This window comes from Saccostrea echinata, unplaced genomic scaffold (genome assembly GCF_033153115.1).
Source record: "Saccostrea echinata isolate AGI-Se365-2 ecotype Australia unplaced genomic scaffold, CSIRO_AGI_Sech_v1 ptg000057l, whole genome shotgun sequence".
Taxonomy (NCBI): domain Eukaryota; kingdom Metazoa; phylum Mollusca; class Bivalvia; order Ostreida; family Ostreidae; genus Saccostrea; species Saccostrea echinata.
The window spans coordinates 776072-796251 of NW_026889806.1; the positions used below are offsets into that span (position 1 = coordinate 776072).

General features: G+C 34.5%; 1 protein-coding gene across 2 annotated transcripts in view; it reads right to left on the bottom strand.

The window, feature by feature from the left end:
* Window positions 1–6340: 6340 nt before the first annotated feature.
* The window catches only part of LOC133174136 (rho GTPase-activating protein 7-like), a 55456-nt gene continuing 41616 nt past the window's right edge, over window positions 6341–20180 (bottom strand). For both annotated transcript variants that reach the window (XM_061309189.1, XM_061309190.1), the window contains 12 exons: window positions 19923–19994; window positions 18855–18936; window positions 14482–14542; window positions 11886–13038; window positions 10757–11027; window positions 10078–10496; window positions 9756–9881; window positions 9138–9466; window positions 8709–9025; window positions 8396–8521; window positions 8015–8191; window positions 6341–7885 (listed from right to left, as the gene is read on the bottom strand). In XM_061309189.1, the coding sequence (XP_061165173.1) occupies window positions 7771–7885; window positions 8015–8191; window positions 8396–8521; window positions 8709–9025; window positions 9138–9466; window positions 9756–9881; window positions 10078–10496; window positions 10757–11027; window positions 11886–13038; window positions 14482–14542; window positions 18855–18936; window positions 19923–19994 (3248 nt within the window). In that variant the 3' untranslated portion in view covers window positions 6341–7770. The remainder of the gene's footprint in view (window positions 7886–8014; window positions 8192–8395; window positions 8522–8708; window positions 9026–9137; window positions 9467–9755; window positions 9882–10077; window positions 10497–10756; window positions 11028–11885; window positions 13039–14481; window positions 14543–18854; window positions 18937–19922; window positions 19995–20180) is intronic.

Sequence of the window (20180 nt, forward strand, 5' to 3'; positions counted from 1 at the left end):
AACCTAAATCAAAATTTCAAATTATATAGCTTTTAAAATGCAATTTTGATAGTCAAACAATATTTTCATCCTGTGTTTGTATTTGAATATTATACTAATCTGAAATTTTCAAAGACATGTGTGAAATAAAAATCAAGATTTTCATAATAAAAATTTTGACTTCAATCTGTTCTCAGTTTATGGATTTGGGGCAAGGCTCCAGGGCTGTACATGTAGAACTTAGATGATCCAATTTTGACTTTTCCACAATAAATTTCTTTCGGCCTCAGTCTGACATTAGCATTTGACTATATTTTAACAATATTCAGTTTCTTTCCTACGTTGATTCGATATATCCCACTGAACTTGAAATAAAAGACATCACAGAGCCTGACATATCTGTTTCATATGTAGAGATTTAAATTTCCCAGAGTGAAAGACTTTGCAAGTCTTTGCGGATCTAAAGGGGTGTCGGGGGGATCAGGACCCCTCTGTTTTTAGAGTTATTAAATTTTTAAGTAAAAGTAACCAAAAAAAAAGACCTTGGAGCCCCTAGGAAACATGGACCCCTCTTAAGACGGTAAGGAGAGGCATGTATTTTGAAGAAATTTGACTCAGGAAAGTGCCCACCCCACCCTAAAATGGGGTTTTCAGGTTGGGGCAAGTTTACTTTTTGGTCAAAATATCTCCGAGTTTGACATGTAGAACTCCCCACCCCATCGGAAAAAAGGGATTATCCCCTACATATATGGCAAACTGACAAGGAAAATTTCATTAAAAGTGAGATCGACTAAGTAATTTTATGGCCCCGGAGTTAGGTGCCTAATATGATGTTTAGATTCTGTTTCAAAGATTTCATACACTGTGCCGCTGTTTATACCTTGAGTGAAAGCTTATCCTTTCAAATTATAGTATTTCAAACTAGTTAGGCAAATACTAGTAGTAATCAGTTGTCACCCAGTATAATTATTCAAAACCTTATTAAAGATTTCTGCATCAAATTTCGTTTAAATTGATTTTTTTTTTTTTCCCTCGAAATTACATTTTCTCGCATTAAGCGATTGAGGGGCTGTATGAAAACTATTTATCCTTCTGTCTTTAATAATTCAGAAGTAAAAGAGGTATTAGATAGAATACGCGATCAGTATGTACTGGTCCCAGCTGACAAAGCTGGTAACAACATATATAGTCTGTTTGTAAGGCTCATTATCTGAATTGTATTTTAGAGGAACTAGGATTTAATTCTGCAGGTGGAAATCCAACTTACACCCATAGCACTCTTTCTAAGGAGAAAATTCTTCAAAATCATGTCCGTTTTAGATATTTTTAATATTCCTAACAATCCAAATGAATTTGAATTACCATACCTTTACTGGATTCCTAAACTTCATAAAAATCCTTATAAACAAAGATACATAGCGGGTTCCAGTAAATGTTCTACCAAGCCTCTTTCTTTACTCCTCACTAAAATATTTACTGAAATGAAAGAGAAACTTCAAGAGTATTGTACAACAGTATATTCGAGAAGTGGTGGATCTTAAAACTCCAAAGAATTTTTAGAAAATTTGAAATCAAAATTTTTTCCACTAAAATCAATAACATCAAAACGTACGACTTTTCAACACTTTATACAATCATTCGCCACGATAAATTGAAGTCCCAGGCTTTTTGACATCTTTCAATAAAAATGGAAGTCGTAAATAACTAAATATACTTACCTTGTCATTGGTCATTTGCAAAATTATTTTGTTAAAAAGTATTCTGATTTTACATACAACAAGTACTCTGAAGTTGATATTAAAAAGATGCTTGAGTTTCTGATTGACAATATCTATGTAATTTTTGGAGATCAGGTCTTTCAACAATCTGTTGGAATTCCCTTGAATACATGTACCAATTGCGCTTCCTTATTAACAAACTATTTTTGTATTCATATGAAGCAGAATTTATTCAAAAACTTTTACATGAGAAGAAGAAAACACTTGCTATGGCCTTCAACTCGACATTTCGTTATATCGACGACGTATTATCAATTAACAATATAGTTACTTTCATTCGTATGACGGCTCGATATATCCCAGTGAGCTTGAAATAAAAGATACCACAGATTCTGACATATATATTTCATATTTAGATATTTTTCTATAAAAGACGTTAATGGTAACCTAACAACAAAGTCTTATGATAAACGTGATGACTTCAACTTTTCAATCGTCAACTTCCCTTACTTATGTCGCAATATACCCTTATCACCTGCATATGGGGTTGATTCGATACGCAAGAGCATGCTCTACGTATGACGAATTACTATAGCGAGGCAAACTATTGAATAACAAGTTGATGAAACAAGGATATAGTCATAACACCAAATTTTCTATTTTAATAAAAATTTGTGGGAAGACAGATACATTATATACAATGTATCTCTATTTTAATAAAAATTTGTGGGAAGACAATATCAATAGTCTCGTTAGAAGTCATCATTTCGCAAGTTTTACGGTCGATACAATGACCTTGTCAGCACATACAACCTATCATTGAGTCAAATACTGACTGATGTTTTTCATACTAATTTTTAGACCATTATTTATACACTGAAATGTCTACGGATTTTTCTGGTTTTTTTTCCGATTATGACAAGGAGCACACGTCGGGTATTCCTACGCTGCATACAGAAATAACGGATTGTATGGAGGCTTCAAAGAGAAATAATTTTAAAACTTCGTAATTGGAATAATAAGAATTAAACGTTCTTTTTGAAAATTTTATCGAGGTATAAACTCTTGACATTTTACTCACAAAGAGTTCACACCTCGATAAAATTTTTCAAAAAGAACGTTTAAGGAGGCTGGGGGGTCAACAAATTAACCATCAGATATAACTTAATTTTTTAGATATGATATCTTAAGCTGTCAACTATCATTTGGCAAACAAAAATTTCATACATTTTAGTTTTAAAATTTGATCAATTTTGTATATCTTTATATGGAGCTCTTCTTCTAAAGAAGATCAATATAGTCTGAAAATGGCCACAACCACCCAGCCCTCTTAATCCTATAGTACATACAATGTATGGCTCACGATGGGTGTGATCGGCCAACAGGGGATGCTTACTCCTTGTTGACACGGGTCTGTGTCTACGGTTCGGTTGGGTTACTGGATTTGTGAGATTGATCACTGTTCATTATCTTCACCTTTTACATTGGAAAAGAGTCAAGTACAATTTATTTGCAAACATTGCAGCCCTACTGAATTGATCTATGGGTAATTCGTTTTTTTTTAATTCATACACACTGAGATAAATTTAGAATATGATATTTATGTATGTATTTTCTACATTATCAGATGACTATACCGATATTGTATTTGTCAATTAGTTGAATTTACATTGTTTTATCTCTGAAATTGCATATTGGTTGACTTAAGGTAATACAGCTCACCTATACTTCGTTTTTACCTTACAAAGCGCCTCTACCTATACCTTGTACCTTCTACGCCAGTATTCCCTCACCCCCGTGCGTTCTGCAACAACGATTGCAGTTCCTTAGTAATCCTTAGTACTATCATTTATTTTAGCATGTTGTTATTTTTAAACCAGTTACTGGTTTCCATTCATTCTATTCTGGTTTCGGTCATCTTTTTTTTTCTTCTTTTTTGCATTCAGCATAATTCTTAACCATTATGAAAGGTCTGCTTGGGCTCCAAGAGAGAATTCAAGGTTTCTGACATTTTAAACGGAGTACACAAAGCAATGAATACATGTATTTCAATAAATGGAAACAGTTCGAAATGCTAGAGCTTGGATATACATATTGGAGGAAAAAACATTACCGATACTTGTGAACGACTGAATTCTCAGAAATTCAAGGTTTTTTTTTTTATCTGTCAAAAGCTTTTTGATCTTAAAAGACATTTCAATATGATTGATAGATACGTGTTCTTATTGAAACGTATCATTGACTTCATGGTTTGGCTTAAGTCTGATAATAAACTTGTCAACAATCAACAACGTGCCAAACAAAAAATATGATCAATGCTTATCCTTTTAAATATTTACACCTTTAACAATGACGTCATATGCATTGCATTTTGTAAAAGGTGGACAGGTGTTTAAATTTAGTCATAAGGATTTCCCAAGAAGTGTAGTCTGTCATGAATAGTGAAGTACACAAAGGGTTAGGGTTGTAAATAATATACTCAACTGTTTCTCCAGTAAGAATATATAACATATATGATTAACTTCAACAGGAACGGACAAAAGTGAAGGTTAGTGGTAATTCATTATTATTTTAGAAACAGATTCATTTTTGTAGAATATAAGAATCACTATCATATTGTAAAAACCTATAGTATATATCAAAACTATTATAATGAATACAGAGGAATTCAGTTTCATTTTTACAGTTGAATGATTTTTTTCTTTGGAATATTTAATGTTTGTTTATATATTTATTTGTTTGTTTATAGATGAGTTTATGAGATACACCTTTTCAACTGCATGGGACTTTACTCGAGGATTACAATGGATGGTGCTGCTTTATTTTTCTTAACATTTGCCTTTCTAATGATTCTTTGTTGTGTTGTATTTTGCCTGAAAAATCATGGACCAGCGCCATTAAAGGAAGCTTTTGAAATATTGACCAGCTGTCTTCGGTCACTCTGCCAATGTGCCTGGGTCAAAGAACGTGTGTCTGTTTGTGTACGTGATACCAGGGAAACTAACAATATCACCATAGCAACTGTAGGTGAAATTAATCGTGGATTTTATGATGTTAATTACGCTCCTCCGTCGTATGAATCTGTGGTTGCAGCAGATAAATCACGTGACCAGGAACTACCTAGTTACGAAGATGCTTTAAAAATTATATGCATCGTTGACATGTCAACGATTAAGAATAAAACAGATGCTTCAAATGTTTAACTTTAAGCTTCTGAAATGTTATTTACAAAGGAAATCATGATGTGTTTGCACTTTACTTGTATACATGTGTTGTATACATAATATCATTTTTGTGACTGTTTATTTAACTACGACTGTTAACCTTTGTATTTATGTAATTATTTTATTTTGACATTTCAATTCATCATGAAATCATTTTATTCATTTCAACATTTCAACACATATTTTAATATCAGTATTTTTTAATTTATAAATTCAGAACTGACATTTTCTTTCATTTACTTTGCATTAAAACCTACGTATAAAAGTCAGAAACTACTCTCCTATGTCAGTCAATTATTTAAACATTTCTCACTTGAGTTGTTATTTACATAACAAAAGTGTTTTGTCATGCGTGATGTAACCGTTGCATAAAATTGCACTTCCAGGATGACTCCATTTTTGGGATTTACCTCTATCTCCTGTTGAGGTTTGATTAGGAAATAATATTGTTTAGGAAACGCTTTGCGGTCGGGCTGACAACAGATTTGACGTCAACAAAATCTATAATAGATGTTGATTTACCGGTTCATTTGAAATCATTGAATCGAGTAGTTTTTTGCAATAGGAAATGTCAAGAGAGATAGACTAAAGATTTAGTGTAATTTAAAAAAATGCTTTAACGAACGTGCATAAACTCTGAAACAAAAATAGAACACTGAAAAAGGTCACATGCGATAGGGGTGGGGGATGGGGACACTTTGCTTTTTGGGGGGAGGGGGTGCGGGGGGTAGGATGTGCTATGAGAATTTTTTGTTGGGGGTGGGTGGGTTAGAGATATGCTATGAGACAGTAAGCCTCTTATCATCTATTACAAACGGAAACTGTACACCTATTCATATTGTCATAACAAGTTTTAGGGTTATTTTATAAATAATGTAGCCATATTTAACCTTATTTAAAAACTGCTGAGCAGCAGACAAGAAATATAGGTGTTTAAAAAAGTGTTTTTATATAATCAGGTTAATCAATATCTATTCATTTGCAGAAAATGTACACTGGGCCCTCTGATAAGAGAGGTAACTCTCATTAGGAAAAAATGACAAAATGTCAACTTTAATTTTGCTCGCAAGATATATGATGAAATTGTACTTTACTGATAAATCAAATTTCCTTTGGAAAATGATTAATATTAAAACATAATTTGATATGAGTGATCAGAGGGTTGAGTGATCAGAGTAACTCAATATGTACACCTTTATATCAAAGATAAAAAAGAGTACCTTTCGAGTATATCGTTAAAAGTTGTTTTCATTGGTCAACGCATTTGAATGCAATCGGTCACCTAAGTTACCTAAAAATAATCCCTTGTTTTGGTTTTAATACATGAGATTTTTTTGCAGTAAATTTCAATACTTTTCTTTCACATGAGAAAGAACGATAAATTTTTCTACGTATCTTGCAAGAAAGAAGACAAATTCCTCATTTAAATTTTCTTGTTTTATTAATATTTATGACTTACTTCATTATAATAATAATAACAAATATCATAACAAGATACAGATACAATGGAATCATGATATATATATATATATATATAGGTCTGAGGTAATAGAGATGACAATATCATTATTGACACTGTACACTGTCGTGTGACTACACATCTCCTGATGTAACATAGTGAAATTAAAATCTTTGACAGATATAAATGTAAACTTGATCGTTAAAATACTAGTTTAACATAGTATGGTGTTTTTGAATACACTTTTCTTAATAATAGCTACTGGCTGACTATACCTTTACACAATGTCAAAGAATCTGTGGATTTCTGCAGTTTATTAGATACATGCAATGTGTTTTCCTTAATGATTGTACGGTTGAGTTGTTTACTTTAGGAATAATATCAATGATGAATATTTTATAACTCTCTTTACCTAAAACATCACAACCAATGTTAATGTAACATCTACATGTATACACTGGTCCATCTGACCAGTATTGGGGGGGGGGGAGCATTAGTGTACAGGATAAATAAATCAGCCGTGTGACTGGCTAGTATGAGGTATGGACTGGTTTGATTATTACAGCAGAGTCTGGCCACAGAGGACATCAGCATACATATATATAGTGATAGTACCTCTCATAGAACGTGAAAGTACCTCTCTTACAGAAAGTGAAAGTACACCTCTCTCTCTCTCTCACAGTGTCAAACATTCAAATAAAATTCAGTCATTCTTACATTCAATATAACATCACTCAATGCCAGTAACTTATGTCTAACATAGTCATAACTTATAACATGTATGTATCTTAATGACTTCTGTACAATGTACATTCAAAACTTTGGACAAATATTTACAACGGAATACACACAAGACATGGCACAGGACAACAATAAATGCATTTTGTAATATTGCAGTTTCTCTACTCCCAAGGAATAATATCAGGTCACATGACTAGCATGGTTCCTATGGTTACCAACAGACATAATGCTGCCTTCTCTATGGCAACAGTGGGGACTGCCCACCATTCTGTTTTTAGATGCTACTCATTAGTGAACCTAGGTCCCCTTCTACAAAATTCAACAGTAATGCTAATTAAAATGAACACATTTTGCCCTCCTCTATAATCTATACGGAATGTTCTATATTACAGCACTAGATTGTCATGTGGTTAGCACCCCACATCTGTCAGTGACTATCTATTGTTCTCTACTGAATCAGAATTATGGTTTTGTCCAATACATCACAGACTTCAGTGTCAATGGCCTTCAACAGAAGATTTCTGTCCAAGACTCCATGCTTAACCCTTCATGGACTTCAGCAGTTTGGTGCCACATTGGCACACAGTGTAGGGACAAGAAGTAATTCCCTGTTGTTTGGAGATTTCTCATCTTAATCAGAAGCTTATCTTCACACAGTGGACTCTGGTCCATCTGTACTTTGCTTCAGGGAGTCGCGGATTCTCTCCATTTGATTTACACAGTTGTAACTGTATACCTTTTTATACCACTCTGGTGTTCTTCCCCTAAAAAACAAAAGGCAGAAAGATTAACTTTTTGAATATTTTTTAATAAAAATTTTTATAAAATGAGCATGTACTTTTAACTGTGGACTTCTGGTTTTTGGAAAAGCAATGAAAGGATAAGTCTCCTACCTCATATCTATGCGGCTGATGTGGGTGACTCGTGATTTTCCTGACCCACAAGGTTCTATCAAGTAGTGAGAAGCTAACACCACCCCCTGTATGGCTCCATTCAGCTCAGCCTGGGGGTGCTCAATTGATGTGGACACCAGGGCACAAGATCCCTTTGGGAGATCTGTTCTCCAGGACCTGTAAAGAAAATTTAAAAAATTCAGAATTTCTACAAAATCATCGTCAACTTCAAGTAGTTAGATATTACATTGTATTAATAAATCAATTTTGATTTAGTTACAAACTATTTTAATGTAATTTTTTTCTAATATGACACCAAAAGCTTATGCAATGTGAATTTCTTGTTTAAACTCCCTGGAGAAAATCCTCAGTAATATCTACCTGAGAACACAGAAATCTCTAGCAGGGTGTGGTGCCATTGAACTCTGGGTATACTGGAAAACCTCAGTCTGGGAATCCAGTCTCTCTATAGATCTCCATTTAATAAGGTCCTCGTCCCAAGTATGTCTATTGATAAAAAAAAATCTCATTCAATGAAATCCTGTTATCTCTTGTGTAATTGTATAATAAATAACAGTAACATTTGAACTTCCATGTTTAACATTTTCACTACCATTTCATAACATTGTTGCTTCTGTTATCATCAGATTTTTTACTCATTCTAATATTTTATTTAAATGTATAATCAGCTTACCTCTCGTCCTTGACTCTGTCCAGTGCCACATAGGGTGGAGCCTCCACTTCTGCTGAACATCTCCACAGTCTGAGTGGATGACCATCGGTCACCTTCTTATAAGACAAGTCCAGGTCAGTAGGGACAGAACTGACAGATACCCAGCCTTTGAACTTATCTCTGGATTCCTTCAGTAACCCCTGGATGGCTGTGTCAACATAAGCCTGGTACTCCAACTGACCATCCTGAGATGAACGCTTGTTAAATTCCTCCAGGGATACAGGGTCCCCTTGTTCAATGTAGGAGAATCGGCACTTGCTCATCATTGTTGTTGGAATCTGAAATTTTTCAAAATTCATTCAAAATAATATATCAATTACCTCAAAAATTTTCAAGTAAATATTCTGAAGAATCTCAAATTGTATTTTCAAAAATTGATAGCTCACTTACATTGAAGAGCTTTTTGCAGTCCTGGATCAAAGTCGTCAGACACTCATGTGCAGCTTTCTGTTCTTGAAGTTCTCTAGCGTCCGGTACACCTAGATTCTTCCTCGGTCTTCGCGGACTCGGGCTCTGAGTCACACTCTTTGTCCCACTCATGTTAAACAGAGACGGAGCAAAGCATACTGCAAGATTACTGGCTGTCATCTGATGTTCCTCAGCCTGCATCGAAATGTCATAGAGGAAGAAAAGAAGGGACTGAAGAACTTCTCTGTTCTCGTCAGGAAGGAGGATAACGGCAGACTGTAGGGCCTCCAGACGCTGCTCACTGGGCAAATCTACAACACAGAGAGGAATTACCAGCTCAACAAACACAAAAATCTACAACATAGAGACACAAACTCACTGGGCAATTTCACAATACAGAAATGAATTACTAGCTCAACAAACACACATCTCAAAATCTCAGCTTACTATCTACATATATATATATGCCAATTCATTCATTGATAAATGCTTCATACCTGATTTTGCAGTTTATCTTTCTTGGAAAACTCTGAATTTATAAAATTTCAAGTTTTCTTTGTTAATTTTCGTCATTTGAAAAATGAACATGAAAAAACTTACAGATAAAGATATTGATGAAAACTTCTGAGAGCTTATTGGTCAATAAGCACTCTGGTAATTCACGAAAGTATTGCTTCAGCAAGTCTGCCACATCATAAGCCTGAAGTTCTTGGAAGTTCACTGAATCTGAAAGAGAGAGTGTCATATATTTTATTCAAGAGTTATCTCTCTTAGAGCCATAATTTCCCACAGTGTAAAGGAAACCACTGAAGTTGTAATACGTTGTAACTAGTGTCCACCCCTGTTAATCATCAAAAAAGTCAAACTTGAAATTTAGCTGTGTCCTATTTGTGTAAATCTGAGATTTTTAATACACACTGACCTGGATTAGCTTCCACTTCATTCTTCAGTTTCTGAATTCTGGTCCTCACTCCTGATTTCCTGAAGATTCCCACGGCTTCTTTGGCGGTTTTCCTGAGATAGCGCATAGCACTAAGCATACACTGGGGCAGGGGCTGGCCCGTTCTCTGTAAAGTCACAAGAAGGGGTACACCAAACACATTACGGTCATTGTAATTAGGAGTCTTATGGCGTTTCATGAATCCCGGCATGCTCCAGTTCCATCCTGAGCGATTAGGTGAGTATTTTTCTATGAGGCCTGTCAAACGACACAGAGAGAGTTTTTGTAGCACCATAAGTTGACACACAGACAGACTGCTAATGTGAGTATTTCTCCCGCTCACACTTGGTCTGTGAGATTTCTGAAAACTATGCCAGCGAATTCTCTGTCTTCTTCTGTCACTGAAAGAAAATAGAATTTATATACAGAAGTCTCCCTTAAGGATTCCTCAAATTCAAATGGGAGGTGAAATAAAATACCTTAAAATTTCTCATAATTTTATTAACATGTATTTATTCTTTTGTTTTGTAACCAGTAAGTTGTAAATGAATGTGTTCATGATTTTGTTCATTAACTGATCTTCTCCTCACAAAGATATATCAGAGATTCAACATAGATTTTTCTTCAGTAAAATGCGCAAGATAAAAGTTTGTATGTATACCTTGGAGCTCGAGTGAGTGAAGACCCCACACCAGAGTCTCGCCTCTCACGAGTCTCTATATTTTCTGTCGAGTCATCGTGCGACAGTTCCCCAGTTGTGATGTCATGATCACTAGTGTCTGGGGAGGAATTGGTCCGACTGGTCACATCCTGATCACCATTCAAACTGTCATCTGTCTCCAGAGCACTCAAGTTCTTCAGAGATAGATGGCTCTCATCATCCGATTTATTTACTGTTGAATTGTGAGAAGAGGGAGGGGGCTGTAATATTTCTGTAAAAAAATAAAATTGATATCAATATCAATGGAATCAAGATGAGCTTGTTCAAAGTCATTATTAAATGTTAATAATCACTGAAGCTGAACTCTTAATACACCTTACAATGCAAAAATCACATTACTTGTTAATGAACATGCATTCAATGAATTCTATGCCATATGATAGCTTTCTCCTCCAGGAATTTTAAATTACATGTTCCATTCAGAAGAGATCTATAGTAGCCTAGTATGTATGTTAACTTTATTAGACAAGATAGCTTGCTTTTATACAGACTTGAACAACTTGAATAAAAAGGAAATGAATGGACGTCATTAGATATCGAATGTCTTCAGTCTGAACTAACTAGAGGCCAGCACTCATGCAGTCATCCATATAATGAAAAAGACCTCTAACTGCTATACCTCTGGTTATAACCATGAATAACAAAGCTTATGAATGAAGTCTTGTATCGAAAGGTGTTTTGTTGACAAGTCTGTACACTTACCACAAGAAGAAATTCAAGGAAAAAAGTACACAAGAACAAAAACGTTATATTTTTTAACTTAAATAATAACAGAAAGAACAAATAAAAGTTGAATAAAATAAACTAAAAATAAAATCATATCATGCTATAAAATTTTTAAATTTGTAGAACGAAATAAAACATAATCTTTTATTTCAACCTTAACTGTGACAATACCACTGATACATGCTTCTATCTTACATCTTAAACTTTTTTTAACTTCATTTTGCTGGTTTAAAGTTTAAATATCCCTAAAATAAAGAAATAATTTTTTTCAATAAACTAAAAATACTGCAAAAATCAAATATTGAAAAAAAGCATATATTTGTCAAAGGGAATTAACTCTTACCTGCATCTTCACCATAGATGGCTTTATTGAGAACGTTTATATCCTCGAACACTTTACTGAGAATCAAGTCCAGTTCTTGTTGGGCACTTTCTAAATCCTCCTCGGGCTCCACATTGTCATAGACACTGACTCTGCAGGAGTCTAATCGAGGGCCTGCAGATCCCCGTCTTTTGACAGAGGCACCACTGGGCACATTGTCATCCTTTCTATCACTACCTAAACTAATACTGCCAGTTCTAGTATTAATTCCATGACCTCTCTCTGTCTGTACATACCCTGTGGGCAGCACTCGAGGAAATGTTCCCGGTGTGTAGTCATCGGGAAGCTTAAAAGACACTGATGGAGAGGTTTCTGAAGAAAAGAGTTCAGAGTCACTTATATTTTTCCAAGCTAAGTTGGGTTTTCTGAGATGTACATGCCCTGAGAGTGGGGAGGGAGTTTTCACTGAGGAGTGGAGTTCTGTTGAGGACTGGCTCGCGTCCTCTAGGAACTTCAGGGTAGAGATTAAAGCACTACTGGGGTCATTGACTTCCTGGGGGGAGACGGGTGTCTGCTGAGGGTCCTTATTGTAATTTGTAGCACTGTCTGACCAGGGTTCTGTTGTTTTGTTTTCTTCTGTTGGAAGAGTTGGGGGTACCTCACTGGAAGGACTCAACTCTTTACAGTTCAAATGCCTTATCTTAGCTTGCATTCCATCTGTATCCATCACAACAGGTCCACTGATTTCTACATTTCCATTCCTTTGAATTCGCCTATTTTTTCGACTTTTAAAACTTTCCATCCTTTTCAGGAAATTCTTAGCTCCTTTAATTCTTTCACTTGCAGCCCTCCTGAGTCTCGGACTTAAGGTTCTTGTTGAGGGATTGAGATGATCATGGGGAGTAGTAGTCTTTACCCCAAAATAGTCATCATTAGCCATATTCTTTTCATGGTGCATCTTGGAATCAAGGATTGGACTGTCTCCAGTCTCACTGCTTGAGTTTTGATCCGTTAGTAGACTATCGTTGCTTGAACTCGATTTAACAGTAGGTGACAATGGCTGCCCATCTGAAGATGGGCTGCTCAAATCCTTGCGAGACCAGCGACGGATGTTGTGTTGATATTTCCACTTGTCACTGAGAGCACACTGATCTTCATCGTCTGATTCATCACCCTGTGGGAAGAAAAAATAAAAACTTACGTAAGCATGAAATATTTATCTGTTTTACATCATTTGTTTTCATATTTTTTTCAGCATATTACATAAATGCTAGCCTTCTACATCCCTATCTTAAACATTAGAAAATTCAAGTTTTCTGCCTGTACAATGTCTCAATACACACTTAATAGCCCTAGAAATCTTCTTATCAACTGTCTTGTGTTATATTGATTTTTGCTCCCATATATATGCATATATAATATCCATAAATTAAAGATGCATTTCATCTTTAACAACAGAAAGGAAGTTCCCGGCCCCTACATGAAATTTATTCCTCACAGTAAAGATCTGTCCTTGATACACAATACGTACAAGGAAATTAACTGTATCTCTTCTTAACAACACTACATTTGATGTCACAGAACACTTAATTGTTTCTGTATAATTCTCAAGGAAATACCGGGCCCTTTCACTTTATAAAACTCTCTTGATCTGAGTAAAATCCCCACAAAGACCTGATTTATAAGGCAAAAGAAAACAAGCAACAGAAGACTCTCCTAATACGGCAAACAGATAAACAGCAGTTACGGACACAGTGATGATGTTACCTCACTACTCGGTAGTTAATCATCTACAATAATCCATGCTGGCTTGCACATGTCAGTCTGTCACATGCGTAATCACACTTTTCCTCTTTTGTCTAACAATTCACTGTTCCCGACTATAATAACTACACGAGACTATTTGTATGTAGACTCCTTAGCTATGGTAATTGTTCACATTTTTTAATGTGAAGTTCTAAGCACTGGACACTTTCGTTGACAGGTGCCCCTCTGCTCTGTTTAAGGTCTTATATACAACAATGTAGGTCACTAGCGAATTTATATTGTCCCACCTCATTACCAGGTCATTCGAGCGTAGCCAGTACTATCCCTCTTCATACATTTTAATATCTTGCTCAAGATGATTATCCACATTCATATTTTTAGGCTTATTTTCTATGGCTGACAAGTCTTAGTATGGTAGATTTAACTGAGTAAATAAAAACGCATTTTCTAGATGGGACTCACAGACAATTTAATAACATGATTACAACCAAGGATAGGAATTAAAAACTCCAAGAGGGCACCAGATTTCCCTTTATCCTTCACATTTTATAACAGAATGGGAATCTCCCTTTATTATGGTAAAGGCTCATGAAAACATGCCTCAATGTAAATCTATTTGTTGAAGCATAAACATAAAAATAGGTCTATTAAATTTCTTAAATATGAATGACATAAATCCATGCCAGAAAATCTGCAAGGGAGTCACATTATGAAAATAAATAGATTTATAAAAAATGACCAATTCAACAGAAAATCTGCTTATTTGTGAAGAACTTGTCCCAGTTCTTAAGTATAGATATAATTTCCTTATCCAATGCCCATGATGTGAAGGTCATATGAGAATACTTACGAGTTTTTTGGTGGGTGTCCCTATCCTCATTACAGCACATTTATTGAGGGTACTAAGTCTCCTGTAAATAAAAACAAAGAAATGAATCAGAAGATAGATTTCCTCAAAAACCGTCACCAGCAACATTCTTACGTCCTACGATTCTTATTTTCTAAGTGCTGATAATGTACTGCTTGCAAAATCACATGTAAAGTACTATAACATTGTACAATGTATGTGTAAAAACACTCGCGTACAATTTTCACATATGATTCATTTCAGCATGGTATTTCCTTATAGTTGTCTCTATATATACATTGAAATTTTACAAAAGTTTTGTTTTATAAAAATAATTCCTTGACTTGTGAGATCAAAGTTCAAAATAGATGAAATATTCACTTTTAATGAAGTCATACAAAAATTTCTAAAATGCTTAAAATTAATGAAGTCATACAAAAATTTCTAAAATGCTTAAAATATACTGACAATTGCAATGCATACATTTCAAAAGTATTCTTTTAACTCCTTTAATAATTATTTTACCTTTGAAGTTTGGTTTTTATTCTATCAACTATCATATCTGCAATGTTCTATGATCAAACCAATGTCCACATCATAAACAACAGATCCACAAGCACTAGATTCTTTTAATGCATGCAGTACCATTTTATGTTTTATTCCCTAATTGTGGGAGTACAAGCTGTGAATCTATGACAGGGGAAAATCTGAGACTATTCAAACACACACAAGTAAGATTCCTTTAATTGAGCTGAACCCCTGAAGTTTGAGACAGACTCTGATTGGTCAATTTAGAGGTGTGACAGGTGACTGGCTAATTGTGATGTTTCAAATAATAACTGTGATTGGCTTATTGACATGTACTGTGGCATTTCATAATGAGCTTGGCTGGCTGAGTATAGCTGACCCTATCCCAGGGGCCTGATGGATAATCAGGTACAACATATCACTTCCTAACTTGTGTACTGAAGATATTACCAGACATTAGATACAAGGCCCCAAGAAACATCAGTACACCACCTATTGAACCATTACAACATACCTAAGTGAATTATTTCCACAAACTAACTGTTTGATACAAGCACATTAACACAGGATAATTAATTATCTGTTTAATAAGTGGCAGTTTTTGTATATAAGAGATTGCTATAAATCACACAGGAATTGGTAAACAGTTTGTACCAGAGCTGGAGAATTGATAGTTAGATCCTAATATAGACCACGTTAATAGTATTTTAATGGATGTTCAGGGAAATAAATTTACCAATTACACATGGGGGTCCCTCTGCTGGGGTTATATATAATTTATGTACATTGTATCTGGTACTTCTCTGTACAATGGTAAATCTTCCACAAGGAAATTTTTATGAGGAAGAAATTGGGATTTTTCTCTTGCAGATCCAATTCTGTTGAATATTGATATCAGCTTACTCTCTAAGTATAGTATAATCTGTATGATATCATATGAAGAAGCCATTGACCACCCTCCACACCTGGAGTTGATGACTTAGGACATATATAGACAGATCTCCACAGAAATCACCACAGTCTATAGGTGACTGGCCGAACAGTCTCAATTTATCACCTCTATTCTCCAATATTTTATTGTAATTACACAGCAACAGGTCAGTCAACTAGATTTAGGTGATTAATTCTAATTTAATTACATTTACACAACTGCACAGAGATTTGGATTGTTTTTCAGTTTTTATTGGAATTTCTCAATCCTATTGTTACCTTACATTACTTCAATAAATCTGTATTTGATATTAAAATATGAAAACAGCTGTCATTATGCATATATTTCAGATAATAAACCCTGCCTTAGGCCATTTTTGCCCATTTGAACAGAAAATCGATTCTATGTATAAAACTTTTGAAGCGCAATTTGCTCCATCTACCAGTCTATAAATCTGTTGAGTGTAAACCTTTGATGTTCAACATACATTCAATCATTCTGTGCACTTTAAACTTTTCAACTTTCTCAATCTAATTTCACTAACAACTGCCAATTTTCTCAAATGTTAATTTGTAATGACAATTTAAAGGCTGAGTGGAAACTTCTGATCAACACTGAAATGCAATTAATTGATTTGAATCCACAGTAAAAAGTTCAAAGTCTTGCATCTGATTCTAGATTTTTATTAATATGAATACAGTTCTAATAGTTCCAGAAAAGTACACTATTTAGTTATTTTTCTTTGTGTTGCTAGAACAGTTAACTCACCCACTAAATGAATACTCCTTCATCTTTAGAATGCAATATTACACATCTGCATTAAAGTCACTGTAAATCACTTGTATTAATTTTCACATAAAATTCCATAAAACTCCACCATCAAGGAGAAAGCAGCAGACTCCAATATGTAAAAGCAGTGACAAGTCCAGACTACTGAATGCAACATCTTGTATCCTACACTCATTACCATGAACATCTGTGACCAAGAGCAGGGGAAAAAAAGCTCAAGCTTATTAGAATATGGTCAGATATATATGGCAGTAAGATCAGAGCCTTTGGCACCACTTAGTTCACACAAGATACCCAAAAAGGCAAGAAAACAAGCTAATATCTATATAAACCTCTCAATAATCTCTAAATGACAGTAGCACTTCAGATATAAGTAAGGACGAGTCCATTACATCATCTCTCTCACTTACCAATAATCTGTGTTCTGTCACTCTGAAGTTTAACCCCGTGTTTATCATTTCTACATATGGTGACCAAGTGCTGTACAAGATCATTGACCTGAGATTTTTTTCTCTCCAGCTATTTATTACTTCTAACATAAATCAACTTTTTCTGAATATGTAGATGTAGATGTTGTCAAAGCATGAATGAAGCTCATGAATTATGCATTCTTATCTTCTATTTTTCTTCTTGCTGATTTCACAATGATCATACGTAAAGGTACATGAAAGTCTCTTCGAATTCCGCCTTGAAGACAGATTTTAATTTGAATTCCGATTTCAATTGGGGCTCTGTCAATACCTAGTTGTTTACTGTTTATTGTTAGTCCCTTCAATCCCGTCCTATAATTACAGCAGAAGAAACTGCATATATTAAACAAAATCCCTAAAAGTTTGTACTGAACGACTTCACCCAGCATCTACACAAAAAAGTTTGTTTGTCACACAATAAAGAAATGTAATGCAATTATCTGAAATCCCAAACTGTACCATGCAAAGCCCCGCTCCATGTATGTCTACCAAGTACATTGTATGCAGAGGCATACAATTAGAATCTACATGTAAAGAGGGGGTCTATTCGTGTGGAAATTAATCGCTTATTGGTGAAACAGAAGAACTATAGACCGATAAGATTTCATAAACACTAAATACCCGATTGTAACAAGCATGCAGTCTGTCAATGCGTACAATACCTTGGTGCCGATTTGGTGTTAGGTCAAAAAGAAGGGCTTATCATATTCATATCTGATTTGGTATATCTACGTATAATTCTAAATTATCTGACCTGATATGTACTATTATATCTATATAACCTTTGAGGTTTGTAAAGTAGACAGATTGATCTTATCAATTAATTGAACAAAAAAAATCAATTAGGGAAAGCTACAAAGCTATTTCTATAAGGATTATTGAATCTCTAGACAGCTTTCTCTGCTGACAATTATTAATATTTGATGAGACTTTTTCTTATTGCTTGTCATTTTCTAGAAGAAAAAAAAAATTATTGCAAAATATGACTGTCAAAGTAAAACTTTCAGAGCCAATCATAAATGTCTTTCTGAACTGTCACTTCTAAAAGATCAGGCTATAGAAAAAAAATGTTAATATCAAAACCTCGCACCTATATGACGATACAATTTGTAGCAAGGTAATTTGATGTATGACCATGAACTTGATTTAATAGCAAGTTACACAAACCAAGGAACATACTCTCTATAGTAGGAACATACCCACTGAACTAAACACAACGATAAGAATATGGAAATATTAAAAGCTCTTGAGGAAAGACTTGACCTGAAATATTTATTCTGTCCAATCAACACAGGTGTGACAAAGGGATAGATCTATAGGACACCTATGTTGTGAGAGAGATTAACTATTTACTTGTTAGCGTGTCACCAAAACAAGGCCTGCGTCAAATATATTGACAAATTGTAAACATCCTCCACTGAACTGATCGAGAAACAAATGAATCCAGGATGAACATAAACAGGGAACTCTAGCCCAATCATTATCAATGCTTAAAAACCAATCATATGAGGAAAAAAAATTGTTAGAATGAAAAAAAATGTAAAACTAAATTCTAGTTTTCCGCAAGTCTATAAGCTTTGTTACACTTCAATAGTAACAAACTCTTCAAGAGAAAGGAAGGGTCAGATGGTGGGTAGGGAAGACAACTCATGACTTACCTGACCAATGGCTGCATCGAGTCTCTGTCCAAAAAATCATGGTCTTTTTCCACACTTGAAATATCTATAGGAAACTGGCAGTCTACAAAACATAATCAGGACTTGCTTATCTTAATTACACAGTAATTTTTTTTAAACCAAAACATTTTCTCTCTGAGGAAAAAAAAATCCTGACAGAATTCTGTCACACTTCAACAGGTTTTACATTCAACATAACACCCACTGCTGTGATGTCAAAGGTTTGGAGGGGGTGTGATAGAATTCTCCAGATACTGGGTGTTCTGTCATGAAGTTAAACATTCAGAAGACCTGAAGAGTCCCTGAATATAACACTGATACTTGTGTAGGGAGGGAGGGCTTAATGTGCCATAATCCCTAGCTGTCTTTGATACAAAGTTTCTAGGGAGAACAAACAGCAGATGGACAACTTAATCTGTGAACAAGGAAGATGTTCACATGCAAATGTGAACAATGAAGGTGTTCATAAACAGACATGCTCTCTTTCTTATAACCATTCCTTAATTACCTCGATCACCTACATGTATACTATATACTTCAAAAGTGCACATGCAGCTTATCATGTGTAATTTTCTACAATTTCCTCATTCTGTATAAGGTGAATTTATGAAAGTTCAAGAATACAACATTTAAATTTCTTTAAAATGAATGTTAAAAAGATACAATATTTTTAGAAAAATATTTATAAGCACGCTGCATTTTATAAATACCAAGATGTAGGTTTAATTATTCTGAGAGAAAATACAAATAATTTGAGTACAACTGTATCTTCAATGTCCGAACAGGAAATGTGACCTCAGGGTCAGGGCTATAGGCTTTCATAGTTAATCTGAACAGGAAATTCCTAAAGCTAACTTTAATTTAATTGTGTTTACTTAGATTTAGTAACATGCCCACAAGCAGAGTTGAACATGGATAGTTTATGATTAAAAGTCTTTCAATGACCAAATTTTTAAAATATTTTTTTCTTTTCTTTTCTTTCTTTCTTTTTTTTTTTTTACAATCCTTTCTACAAAAATCAAATACTTATTAATTAAACACTGTACATACCATCATACATCTGAGCATATTGTGGAAATCCGGCTTCCTTCAACCATCGACATGCTTCAACAGCTTCTATTTCTACAAGGATGAGAAGAAAATTTAACTAAGATTCCAACATTTAGTTAACAAAATTATATCATCAGCAATCCCCCTTGATAAGATCATGTAAGCATTTGTCTCCATTTTGTTCACCTAAACCTTATCTAATGCAAATGCCATTTGTTTATTTTTTATAAAACTTTTTTTTTGGGGGGGGGGGGGGGG